This window comes from Brachypodium distachyon, chromosome 4 (genome assembly GCF_000005505.3).
Source record: "Brachypodium distachyon strain Bd21 chromosome 4, Brachypodium_distachyon_v3.0, whole genome shotgun sequence".
NCBI lineage: Eukaryota > Viridiplantae > Streptophyta > Magnoliopsida > Poales > Poaceae > Brachypodium > Brachypodium distachyon.
In genome coordinates this window covers 12,823,650-12,836,822 of record NC_016134.3, presented here as the reverse complement: position 1 = coordinate 12,836,822, position 13,173 = coordinate 12,823,650, and the positions used below count along the sequence as shown (strand labels likewise).

The window sequence follows — 13,173 nt, the reverse complement described above, 5'->3', positions numbered from 1 at the left end:
CAATATAGGCCTATCTGTCTGTTGAATATTTGCTATAAAATTTTCATGAAAGTATGTACTAACCAAATTAATGTTGTGGCTAGTTCGGTTATTAAACCTACGCAGTCCGCCTTCATGTCTGAGCGGCATATCTTGGAGGGTGTGGTCGTGTTACATGAAACGGTTCATGAGTTGCATACCAGAAAATTAGATGGGCTGATTTTAAAAATTGATTTTGAAAAGGCTTGCGATAAGGTTAGATGGTCTTTTCTTCAACAGGCTCTTAGGATGAAAGGTTTTGATGATTTTGTGAAGGGGGGGAGTGTTGGTGTCAAAGTGAATGACAAGATTGGGCATTATTTTCAGACTATGAAGGGTGTTAGGTAGGGGGATTCGTTGTCTCCAGTGCTTTTTAACATTGTGGCTGATATGTTGGCAGTACTGGTAGAGAGGGCTAAGGGTATTGGTCGTTTAAATGGGGTTATTCCACATCTTGTAGATGGAGGTGTGTCGATCCTCCAGTACGTTGATGATACGGTGATCTTTCTTGAGCATGATCTCCAACAAGCTAAAATTTTAAAGTTGCTCTTATGTGTTTTTGAGTAGCTGTCGAGGCTTAAGATTAATTTTCATAAAAGCGAATTATTTTGTTTTGGGCAAGCGAAGGAGTGTGAGGCACAGTATACTCAATTATTTGGGTGTGGGGTGGGATCATTTCCTTTTCGTTATCTAGGGATTCCGATTCATTACCGTAAGTTGATGAATAAAGAATGAAAAGGTGTTGAGAATCGTTTTGAGAAGAAACTGAGCTGTTGGAAAGGAAAGCTTTTGTCTAGTGGTGGCCGTCTTACGCTTATTAATTCGGTCTTAACTAGTTTGCCTATGTTTATGATGTCCTTTTTTGAAATTCCAAAAGGGGTCGTTAAAAGATTGGATTTCTATCGTTCGAGATTCTTTTGGCAATGCGATGAACAAAAAAGAAAATACAGATTGGCAAAGTGGGATATCTTATGCCGGCCTCGTGATTAAGGAGGTTTGGGGATTGAGAATTTCGAGATTTAAAATATTTGTTTGCTAACTAAGTGGCTATATAAGATTCTTTCGGGTGAGGGGTTGTGGGTGGATTTATTGCGGAATAAATATCTCTACGCAAGCTCTTTGTCCCAAGTCCGAATGAGGGCTTATGATTCACCTTTTTGGAAGGGATTGCTGCGGATTCGTCAGTTTTTCTTTCCTCATATTTCTTTTTCGGTTAATTGTGGAGCTGATGTTTGTTTTTGTAAAGACACATGGATTGGTGACTCTCCTCTTAGATGACAGTTTCCATCTCTTTATAGAATTGCTCTTAACCATAAGGTTTCGGTTGCTAATGTGTTGGGGGCCGATCCTCCTAATATTGCGTTTCGTAGAGCAATTGTTGGGGATCGTCTGGTGGCTTGGTTGGAGTTGTATCATAAACTTGAGTCAGTAAATCTTGTGGATCAAGCGGATTCCTTTACCTGGAAACTGAATTCTTCTGGGTCATATTCGGTGATGTCACTGTATAACACGCTTATTGATAATGATTGTCAATTTTGACACAATGTTATTTGGAAACTTAAAGTTCCTCTTAAAATATTTAATTTTTTGCTTGGTACTTATGTCGTGGGGTGGTGCTTACTAAGGATAATTTGGCCAAAAGAAATTGGGGTGGTAGCAAGAAGTGTGTTTTCTGTGATCAAAATGAGATCATTCAACATCTTTTTTTTCTGTGTCTGATGGCGCGTTTGGTATGGCGAACCGTCTTTGTGACATTTAATTTACCACCGCCATCTTGTGTTTCTAATATGTTTGGGCGGTGGCTTAGGGGTGTTGAGAATTTTTTTGCCTCGTTCATCCTTGCAGGGACTTGTGCGATATGTTGGTTTATATGGAATTGCAGAAATGATTTGGTTTTTCATAACAAGAGAGTGGCTAACTTCTTGCAGGTCGTTCTTCGGACGTCCCATTGGCTCCGTACGTGGTTCTTACTTCTTCGGACAGAGGCTCAGGAATGTATGGAATCTGGGTGCAACCGTTTGGAGACGGTAGCACGGGAGTTATTCAGCCGGTTTGGATGGCGCGTAGGTCTTAGGCTGGAAGGATTTTGATGTTTTCCTTTCACTTTATGTAATATTCCTTTTGTAACCGGCAACTTGTACTTTGGATGATTTTAATAATCTATGGCTGTGTGCATCGATCGATGCAGAGGCTGGGGGTTTTCCTCCTTTTCGAAAAAAATATATATTACAGAAACTAGATGATACCCCGCGCGTTGCTGCGGAAATTCTTGTTGACAATGGTTGCATTTCTTTGTTGCATCAACCATTCTGCACTGGAGACGATGATGGGGATTGTAACGCTAGTGGCAGCGGCGAGCACCCACATCTGCCCAACTACATCAACCCGTGCCATCATCAGGTAGGGATGTGCATAAAATCGAAGAACCAATACCAAGATCTGATGAGCCGAGAAGCGAAACCAACAAAGCAAAAAAAATTGGGTTTTAAGACATGAAGAATTGAAATTAAACCGATCAGTTCGGTTATTACCTCGGTAACTAAAAAGACCAAAAAACCGAGTCAAAATAGGCAGGGCAAAAAAAGGCCCAGCAAGCCAAGCGAAACCAACTCACTACATAAGCAACTCCTCCAAAAAAGCAGCCGCCACCGAAATCTGGATCGCCGGTGCCTCCTCTGCTCTCCACCTCGGCGGTGTTCCCGCAGGACTGCCTCCTCTCTTCGCTCCCCGAGTCTTCTCTGAGTAGGGACGATCGATGCCGTCCTCCTCTTCATGCTGCCCCCGTCTTCTCTGAGGAGCGACGGCCTCCTCTTCTTTCCGCAAGGGCCGGCACGGCGTCGGTGCAGGCAGCAGTGCGCCCGGGCGGAGGGGCTGCAACAGTCGGACGGGCCCCGGCGCGCTGATCTCGTGCTCCTTGTCCGCTCACTGCATGCCACTGCGCCTCATCATCGTCGGCCCAGGGTGGGCCCAGGATTTTGACGAGGGGTATTCAAAATTGTTCTGAAAATTCACCAGTCATAATTGTTCTAATATTTGATTGGTCAAATTCATTGGCGAAAATTTTGCATCTCTAATCGAGTGATCCCTGAGGTGTTGTCCTCTTGTGTGTAGTGTAGTGCATGTGTGTAGCCGTTCTACGACCAACATCCAAAAGCGGGAGGCAGAGGAGAAGTCACTAGGTTGTTGAATTTGAGACATGTTTGTTTTGGGATTTAAAAGAAGACAAGGAGGCACAAGGTGCAGGCATCAATCGAGGTCGTACGAGATTATGTATATACTGTAAATGGTTCGATTTTCAACGATCTAAAATCCTACTTGGACCATTGGAACAATTCAAGGGAAGTAGGAGATAATGGCTAGTGCATTTTAGGGCTCAATGTTGCTTGAATACTAGTTTTATCCCAAAATACTTTCTACATGCATACATATATAAAGTACATAGTACATGTATTCATTCTTTTGCAAAAATTCAAGGATATTCAAGTGAATACCCTTGAATTGAGCTGGGCCCGCCCATGCGTCGGCCCTCCATCGATCCGGGGGACTCGAGGATGTAATGTCGAGCGTGTCTTTGAAAAGGGCAAAGAGCAAGTTGGCTCCTCAGCTACTTGATTCCTGGGATTCCAGCTTTCGGTTTCTTATGCATTAATGTTGGTGGAGGGAGATGAGCCAGGCTTGCATCAGAGGAAGTCGTTGGGTTACCTGAGTGATGGTTAATTGCTGGCTGGACGCAAGGCTCGTCCGTATCAGATGAAATACATTTGGAAATTACAACGGAAATTAGATGAAAATTAGAAATTAGATGCTGACGTGGATAGACTGCATGTGCAGCTTGTTAAATTAACTGTATTTAGTGGGATTCAACTTTATAGAGTATATTTCAACTTTATAGAGTATATAGATTGGGCCAACAACATGATGAAAAAAAAAAGATCTCTAGGGCCGGCAGAAGATACCGATGCAGGGAAAATCTGGCAACAAAAAACACACATGAATGAATTCGTCCTCCTCAGTAATAGATCCTCTCGCGCTTGTCAGGCCTGCAGCCGACCTCCCGGAACACGACGACCTCATCCCCAGGCGGCGCGAGCTGAAGGCTGAGCGGGCACGTGAACCCCAGCTTATCCTTCTTATCAGCGAACACGCCGGCGAAGCCCAAGTACTTGATCTCTCCAGAAAAGAGCACCTCCAGGTCGAACACCCCCGTGGCGTTCTCCTTCCTGAACTCCTCGGCCGCGGCGTCGCCAAGGAGGATCGCCGCGGAGACCCGCTCCCTGGCTGCCATGATCCGGTGCAGCCTCGTCTCGCGCGGCCGGTGCTTGCTCCCTGCCCCCGCGACGACAGCGGCGTCGTGGAGGCGGCGGCCGTGGAAGACGACGGAGGCCACCAGGGGCTCCGTGTGCTGGATGGTCATGGCCCAGTTGGGGTTGCGGACGGCCACGGCGGCCGCGATGTTGTAGGAGAAGAAGAGGGACGAGGACGAGGAGTCATTTGGGGCGGCGAGGGAGAAGGTGTTGAGGCGGGCGTCCTCGACGGTGACCTCGATTTGGTGGACGGGGGCGAAGGCGAGGATTAGGGCCAGGATGCCTCCGGCGGCGGCTAGGATGAGGAGCAGGACGAGGGAGTAATTGAGGCACCGGACGACGCGCTTCTGGGTGCTGCGGGAGAGACAGGAACAGGGCATCTGTCAGGTTTCCGAGGATTAGCTCCTGCAAGTCGATCTGCAACACCACGACTACACGACATGTGGAGTGGCGACGACTTGTCAACCGCGGGACCGGAGAGAAAAAGAGGGCGAGCCCCAAAGGCTTTTGCATGGCTCGCTAGATTTATTATTCCGTCCGTCTCATATTAATTAATTTTTTATTATATGTATCTAGATTTTTTTAACGTAGATATATTTATATTTGGGCAAATTTGAGTCATTTAATATGATACGGAGAGAGTATATATGAAGTATATTTTCATTATTATTATTTAAAATAGTAAATGTTATTTCTTCCTATCCATAACATGTGTCAGTGATTTAGTACAAAGCTAGTACAATTTTATACTAAATCTCCGACACTTACTATGGATCGGAGGGAGTGATATTTTTGACTGAACTTTATAATATTTTTTTGTTAACAAAAGTTATACTTCTTCCGTCCAACAAAGAATGTCTCAACTTTGACTAAATTTGAATGCATATATACACTAAGTCATGTCTAGATACATCTAAATTTTGACAAACTCGAGACATCTTGGATGGAGGAAGTACGCTGTATATTTTGAAACAGAAGAATAATTAAGTTGACTTCTATTTAGTTGTCTACCGAAAAAATAGTTCATTTCTATTGTTTCGTGGGTTGCGTGACTATGTTTCTGAACATATTTCCAGCGGAACTCAGATCAATAATGTTTCCTATGTGCTCTTCAAAAAAAGAAGAGTGTTTCCAACATTGTTCAATAAAAGACATGGCGGCCCCTCCCCCTGGACGGTAGATCGAACAGAACGAGCAAGCCAAAAAAGAAGCATGAGTGTTTGCGTATGCGGTATGCCGACAAAGACAACATGCTTTGCTACCTTGCATGTTTCTTTTAATCAGGTTGTCCTTTGTGAGAATAACACCGGTATCAAAGGGAAAATTTGAACATGTTGGCTCCTTCACACACAGGGTGCCCTCGGCCTACTCACGTCATACAAAAAAAAATTGTGTGCTGGTCCGAAGCATTCCTCTTCAAATCCATGCGAAGATGAGGACGACCGCCGATGCAGCCACCACTTGTCCTAGGCCAATATTCTTCTCCGGCGACGAAGATGCGAAAGGGGATGGGGAAGGTGGGGCGATGGCTAGGGTTTGTCTCTCTCAGGTTGCCCCTGTGTGACGACACGAAAGAAGCACAATTTACTAGCTAGGTGTGTCGTTTTGTTTCATATGAAGAATATATTAGTGAAATAATTCTTGGTCAAATCTTGTACAATAAAATTTAATACACCATGTATTGAAAAAAGAGGGAGTACGAAGTTGTTGGTTCTCGTAGAATACAAAAATGACTAGGGCAGCGAATGCCGGCTGATTCGAATGTTGGTTGTGAATTATTATTATAGTTTGTGTTGGAGAAAATGACGAAACACAACGTCCAAAATGGAATGGGGTATCAAGACTTGGTAGCTCGTGGGATGTCTTTCTAGTTTATGCATAACAACTTGTGTCTTTTCAGTTGGCTACAAAACAGTGCACAACACTTCGAGTCATAATAAGTGACCCAGATTTAAATTTAAATCAGAGTGAATTTCTTTTACGAACACTTGGCATATGGAAGTCTTTCTATTTTATAGAGTCAACTCAAGCAATTGGCCCGAGGGCAAAAAAAAAAATTCTACTATGGGTCTACAAAAATAAGAACAACTTGTTCTGGTTGCTAGCTGGTAGTTTGCAACAATATTATGGTTTTCTTAGATTGAAAGAAACATTATGTTGGTCGTTGTTGTACAGATTGCGAGATGACACCTACTAGCTAGCAGTTGTGTCTACGGACAGATGAGTTACGGAACTATATGTGCCCGGACATCATAATGTACAATTCACAAGTGGTTTTAATTAGCATCGATCTAACATGCATGGAATATGATGCATGTCGTACGTAGTGCTTGAGGTCATGCATGCCACATGTGGTAGGCTGCGTACCTGTTCTTGACTTAATTTTAATCATCGTACTCTGCAACTGGCTAGATTGAAAAAGAATCATCTTAAAATACCCTATAACATGCGGGGCAGAACACCAGACATGTAGCTTGATTGATATTGCATTGATAGGCAATGCAAAATATGGTAGGTTGGTCAACGGAAAGTTTTATTCGAAAATGGAAAATTTTATTGATCTCAATGTTATATCGAGCGATCCAATCACAGAGTATCACACTCCCGACCTTTGCGCCGAAACGCACACAGCCAAAAAATACCGAACAAACTTATTACAATGAAAGAAATATAACGACTCAAGCAGCCTCAAGGCAGAGACTAGACCGCCACCCATCGTCGAGGATCGTCAAGGTACTGCTGCTAAAGAGAAGAAGAAAAAAATGATTTGTTGGCGTTGTAACTCCAAAGAGCATGTGACTAAAGATTGTCCTGAAAATGTTTACTGTGTGGTGTGTGATAAATATGATCACAATGAACTCCGTTGCCCAATTCTGAAAATGCCTCGTCCTACTGCCAGATTATGCGGCTATGGTGGAGACAAGATGGGTTTTTTTTTCAGATTCCCGAAGAAGCAATGGCTGGTAATGGGGTTGCGTCGAGCATATCTCCTACCGCCTTAGTTTCTGTGTCGGGAGGGGCTATTTTGGGTGAGGTGCTCGAGGCGGAGCTTCGTCGTTTGATCCCGGCTAGCAGTTCATGGACTTGGGAGGCAATCCCCCATGGCAATAATGCTTCCATGGTGGCTTTTCCCTCACAAGAGGAGCTCCAGCGGGTTGTTAATTTGGAAATTCGTCTCAAGTCCCATCAAGTATTGTTGGAATTCAGCGAGTGGATTTCCGATGAGGTTCCTCCCGCCTTCTTCTTGCACACCGTCTGGGTGCATGTCAGAGGTGTGCCTCCATTCTCGAAACATTTTCTTGGGATGTGGGCAGTTGGTTCTGTGATCGGCGTTACCGAGAAGGTTGATATGCACTGCTTCTGGAAGAGAGGGATCGTTCGCATCAAGGTCACTTTGCTGGACCCCATGCTCTTTCCGGTTGATGTGGATGTCACGGTAGCAAAGATTGGGTATGTGCTTCAATTTTCATTGGAACCTGAGAATTTTCAGGTGGATCCTAGTGTCGCTCCGACTCCTGTGGAGCGTGATGATGAGTCCAAGGACAAGTCTCACGATCGTGATGACGATACTATGGATAAGCAAAATAAAAAGGCAAAGAGTGCAGCCTCTCCCTCTGATAATCCCACTCCAAAAAATATTCAGCCTCCCTCTTCCCATATGCAGTCTTCATGTTTTCAGGTGGGAGGGGTGGAGGTGGATTTTTCGGGCTGGGCAGTTACTCCACGTGCTCCTCGTCCCGCTTTGGTGGGACGAGTCTTTCGTCTGGTGTCGAGGCGGAGGCAGGGAAAATTGCTTCCAAGGCTTGTCAAGAATCCGCGGTTTCTCCAAATGTGGTTCCAGTGAGTCCATCTGCAGTGCATGTGGGACTTAACATGGTACCCAGTCCGGCAATTGGTTCTTCTACGCATGTTGCCGATGTGCCTTTGCCTCGTACGAGTGTATGTGTGGGAGCTTCTGGTGGAATGAGTGCTGGCGTGCTTGCTGTTGGGGCAGATGGTGGGCTTGCTGCTGGCGCATGCAGCCCTGCAATGCGCGTCGGCACGCGTCCCTCGGCAGTAGGGGCGGGCGTTGGCTCGCCTGGGCCGGCCGCTGGCTCGGTGCAGCTGGCTTCCGCTAGGCCGGCTAGGATGGCTGCTCCTCTTCGTGCTGTTACGCCATCTCTTCTTCGTGCTGCTACGTCCTCTCCTCCCCGTGCTGCTTCGCCTGCGTCGCTTCCTCCACTCGCGGCCGCGGCGGTGGCGTCCGCGGCGTCTGACCCAGCTGCGCCGCAGTGGGCGTACCAACACCCCGCTGTCTTCTGGTGTTATTCCTGCGGATGAGAACTCTAAGGCTAAGGCAATGCGCCAGGCTGCGACACGTAATCTCGATACTTCCTCAGGTTTTGTATTCTTGCACGCACTGGCTCCGTACTTGGTCTATACTCCTCAAACCGGCGGACCGTCAACTGGCTTTGATGGCGTGCAACAAGCTGGAGCAAGTGGTCAACGGAAAGTTAGTTGGCAAAAATAATGTTGTCGGACTGTCGGCTAGGAAAAGAACGTATGTTAGGAAAGGACATGTTGGTCGCGAAAACTTTCACACTAGCGACAAAGAGTCGGTCGGCAAAGAAACTTTAGTCGAGGAGGACCCGGTGATTGAGTATGTCAGTCGGCCCGATCGACATTCTGTCAATGAAAGATGTTTTCTCGAGCAATTTGTCTGTTGGAAATCTATGCTGTGGTGCAGTGAGAGAACGATCTACTTATTGGATTTTCGACGATATGTGGAACACATGCATGTCTAGGTTAAAGATATAAAAGAAGAACATGGCTCGCTGGTACTCCCTCCTTCCCATTTTATTTGTCGTTTTAGATTTTTATTTTTTTCCCATAATAAATGTCGTATTAGCGCTAACTAAGCTTTAGATCCGTCCGCAGTCGTTTTGAGTCTCACGTGGCCTGCGGTAGTTATATCGCTGGATGCATTGCCCATTCAATGCCCACGCATGCACTGGCCCATTCAAGGCCCAAGGAGGAAAGGTGACGCTCGGCCGCGTGGATGCGGCAGATTCGTCGCTCGCCAGCGCGCGGACGACGGTACGTTTTACCACGTGAAATCAGCGCAGAGCGTTTTGCCAGATTACACGCGCGTAGTTAGTCTTGGTATCTGCGAAATTCTAAGACGACGAATAAAATGGGAAGGAGGGGAGTATAGTGACTGTAAGCCTGTTTTTTTTCCCTTCTGGCCCCCGCGTCGCCTAGACTCGGGCAGCGCCACCATCCCGCCGGGCAACCTTCCCCTCCGCCCAAGTTCCTCCCCTCGCCGCCGCCGGCGGTCAGCGCCGGGCAAAGCCGTGCCGTGACAGCGGCGGCGGGGCTCGTCGGCCGGCGCTTCAAGCTGTGGTGGCATAGGGTGGCGGCCCGGAGTCCTCGCCGGTGATGGCGATGTGTGGCCGCAAGAGCGAGGCGGCGCGGGGCGCAGGGTCGCGGCGGCAGTCATGTGCGTGTGCGGAGGCGGCGGTGCGGGCCGGATCTGGGCCCCATGCGGGTCAGATCTGGACGCGCGTGGGGCTGCGAGGACGTCGGGGCGAGGCAGGGGGCGCGTGGTGGCGGCGCCAGCTCGGCTTGATGAGGCGGCGTCTGCCTGTTGTCTTGTCTGGGGGCGTGCGGCATGAGTTATTGGTGGCGGCGGCTGCGGCTCGAGGTGGCAGTGGAGCGGGGCGGGGCTGCGATGGCCCTGCTCGATGCGGCGCCGTGGAGGCATGGATCTTGGCTTGGTGCGGGCTGATTCTGCGATGTGGTGGTGCCGCTGCTGTTGCTCGGTCCGATATGGGTCCGAGTGGGCAGTGGCCTATGTGATCTCCGGCGAGCTGCGAGCATGTTCTGGTGGCTTGTCCGTGTGGGTGTTCTGGCCCGTGAGGCGACGACGTCGGCTGCGAGTGGTTCAGGTAGCGGCTTTGGCTTTGTTGTCGATCCTCCGTCGATTTTCTGGGTTCGTTTGTGCAGTGCTTCTGCCATGTAGTGGCGTGGTCAGAGCTGCAGTGTCGTGGAGTCTGTTCTATGTCTGCTTGTGGTGAAGTCCGAGTCGCCGGTCAGAGGAACTGTGTCGAGGACGATGCTGCCGTGGTGGATGCGCTGGGTGTCTCTTGCAGCATGGCGGCGATGGTGCCTCGCGATTGGTGGGTCGATGTGCGGCGATCTTCATATTTAGAGCGGCCTCGGTGTGTTGGCCGACTGTTTGTCATAGGCGGACGTGGTATTCAGGCGACTGTCAAGTGAGGGCTTCGGTAGTGGTCATTTGAAGTGAAGTCGGAGTTGCTAGCTTGAGGAGTGATGTGTGATGACGATGACACCTGCGAACGATTTCGACGACGGTCTTCATCTTCAGTAGCTCGTGTGGAGTGCGTTTGGTACCAGGTCGGCTTGTGGTGTCTTAGGGGTTGTCATTTCGCGACGACTCTTAGGAGTTTGTAACGGTTTTTGTCCGGTATTTCGTAAATTAACTCGGCATCGAAACTTATTCTTAAAACTTTTGCCTCCGTTTCAAAAAAAAAGAAAAACTTGGAATTTATTTGTAATCATATTGGTATCTCATGATTAACCGTGCACATTTCCAAGTGTACATATATCCTTTTTGTCTACCATGTGCAGACTATTTCGCAGTACTCTGGCTGAAGCATGACTTAACTCGTTTCATTAGAAAGTCTTCCAACCCATTCTCAAAAAAAAAAAAGTCTCCCAACCCGTTTTAAAAAGCTGGAAAGGGAAAGAACTGAATGCTAAAAAGAAAAAAAAACTCAGTTGAATGGAAAGCTGGAAAGTCTTGCTCGCGGGAAGAAAGAAAAAAGGGAAAACAAAGGATGGGCCTCCAGGTGGTGGAGGTGCGGTAGCTCATGCCCTTTCATGGCCTCGTCAAACCCTAATCGTCAGTGGAAAGAAGCCCATATTTCACCCTTAAATATATCTTCTGAGACACATTACCCCCTGAAGTTAAAAACCGTTTAATTTTAACCCTGTAATCTACAAAACCAGACAAATCACCCCACGAGGCGGTTTTCATGCTGATGTGACAAATTTAGGACGGTTTTGTTGCTGATTAGGATTTTGACCTGCTGACGTGTCAGTTACATGCATCTTAAAGCGCTTCTTCCCGCTGTTTCTTTCTTGCCGAGCCTCCTATGGTGTACGCGCACCACAGAGTTAGTTCCAAATAAGAAACAACGATCAGGCCAATGGACTCCCTTTGTCCCCATGCGGCCATAGCCACAGATGATCCTTACTTTCAAAAAAAAAAAGAGACAGATGATACAATGAGCGATGGTGGGATCAGAAATACTCCCTATATATATTTTAGACTTTTTTAGAAATGGACAAATTTGATATAAGAATTATGAAACAGAGGTAGCAGGAGGCAGTAGATAGGAGTGAATTTGATTCATGCTGCTCCGTATTTGCGAATCCATTCCAACAGCAGTGATGCCGTGCTGCCCAGCACCGGACCGCGAATAGCTTCCGTGGGTATTCCCCGTGCGGCCGTGTGCAGACAACCACCCGCAGACCCGGCCGCCTGCATGTGAACCCACGGCGGCGGCAACAGGGTCGGGGAGGAGGCGGCGGTGGACTGCGAACCAGAGGTCCTCGACAGCCGGTGCAGCGGAGACAGCGGAGAAGTCCCGACGGCGGCAGATCTCACCGTGGTCGGACAAGATGGTGGCTGGAGCCTGGAGGCCATGGAGTTCGGCTCGAACTTGAGCTCGGCCAGGGGCATGGGGACGCGGGCGGCGGCCGGCGGCGAGTGGGGATGCGGGTAGCCGTCGGTGCGGCTTGGGGTCGGGGCCAGGCGGCGCGACCAAGAGTCGGGGTGCACAGTCTCGTACACAGAGAGGAATGTGCAGAGAGGCTTAAGAAAGATAAGAAAAGAAAAAAATCTATAATTGCCACGTCAGCAGGTAAAAATCCTAATCAGCAACAAAACCGCTCTAAATTGGCCACGTCAACAGGAAAACCGCTCTAAATTGGCCATGTCAGCGTGAAAACCGGCTTATGGGGTGATTTGTCGTTTTATGGGTTAAAATTAAACGGCTTTCGACTTCAGGAGTTATGCGTCCCCGCACATACATTTGAGGGTAAACATGAAATTCTTTCCTCGTCAATACATTTGAGGGTAAACATGGACTTCTTTCCTCGTCGGTGAGTAGTGACCGATTTCTGTGATGGTGGTCCAACAGGCCCATAGAAAACAAACTGATTGGCTGGGCCTGGGCCCTGGGGACGATACAACATGCGTCCTATAGAAAAAACTGTTTTTTTGAAACGAAAACACAAAATAGTTGATGAGGAAGCAATGGCCGTGAACAGTGCGCGTGATGGAAATATTAAAACAAAATGCCACGAGCCGGACGGGAGAGTAAAATGCACTAACAGTCCTTGCACTTGGGCGCGCGGCTCGCTTTAGTCCCTCAACTTAGGATTTGCATCTTTTAATTCTTAAACTTGGCTTAAGTGCTCACTAAACTAATTGCGCGTGAATTCAACGCCGCGTCGGACTGTCAACCCTGCCAGCGTGGGCACGGAGAGATCGCGGGAGGTTTCCCGCCTGGTGTTTGTCTTAATTCCTTCCAAATGCATTTGAGTTTTAACTTGAACTTTTGCACATTTCTAGAGCATGACACCTCCAACATATGGTATTTTTAATAGGAAATGCTTGAAACTTCTTAACATGGTTCCTATACAGTTTGCACCGTAAATGTGGTTTTCACCTAATATTTTTCCTTAATTGGACCTATTTAATTTTGTCAGCTGAAGTGCTACTATTAGATTGCTTGAGAAAAGACTTCACAATTTTGTGGATTTTTGTGTGTGCATATTTATT

General features: G+C 47.6%; 1 protein-coding gene across 1 annotated transcript; it reads right to left on the bottom strand.

Moving 5' to 3' along the window:
* Positions 1-4,027: 4,027 nt before the first annotated feature.
* Positions 4,028-4,702, bottom strand: LOC100827093. Its single transcript, XM_003575757.3, has one exon. It carries the CDS (start codon positions 4,700-4,702, stop codon positions 4,028-4,030), a length of 675 nt encoding a protein of 224 aa, XP_003575805.1.
* Positions 4,703-13,173: the final 8,471 nt, after the last annotated feature.

What these genes read in the sequence shown, in the direction of transcription:
- LOC100827093 (XM_003575757.3), bottom strand. Translation starts at nt 4,702, where the DNA reads ATGCCCTGTTCCTGTCTCTCCCGCAGCACCCAGAAGCGCGTCGTCCGG.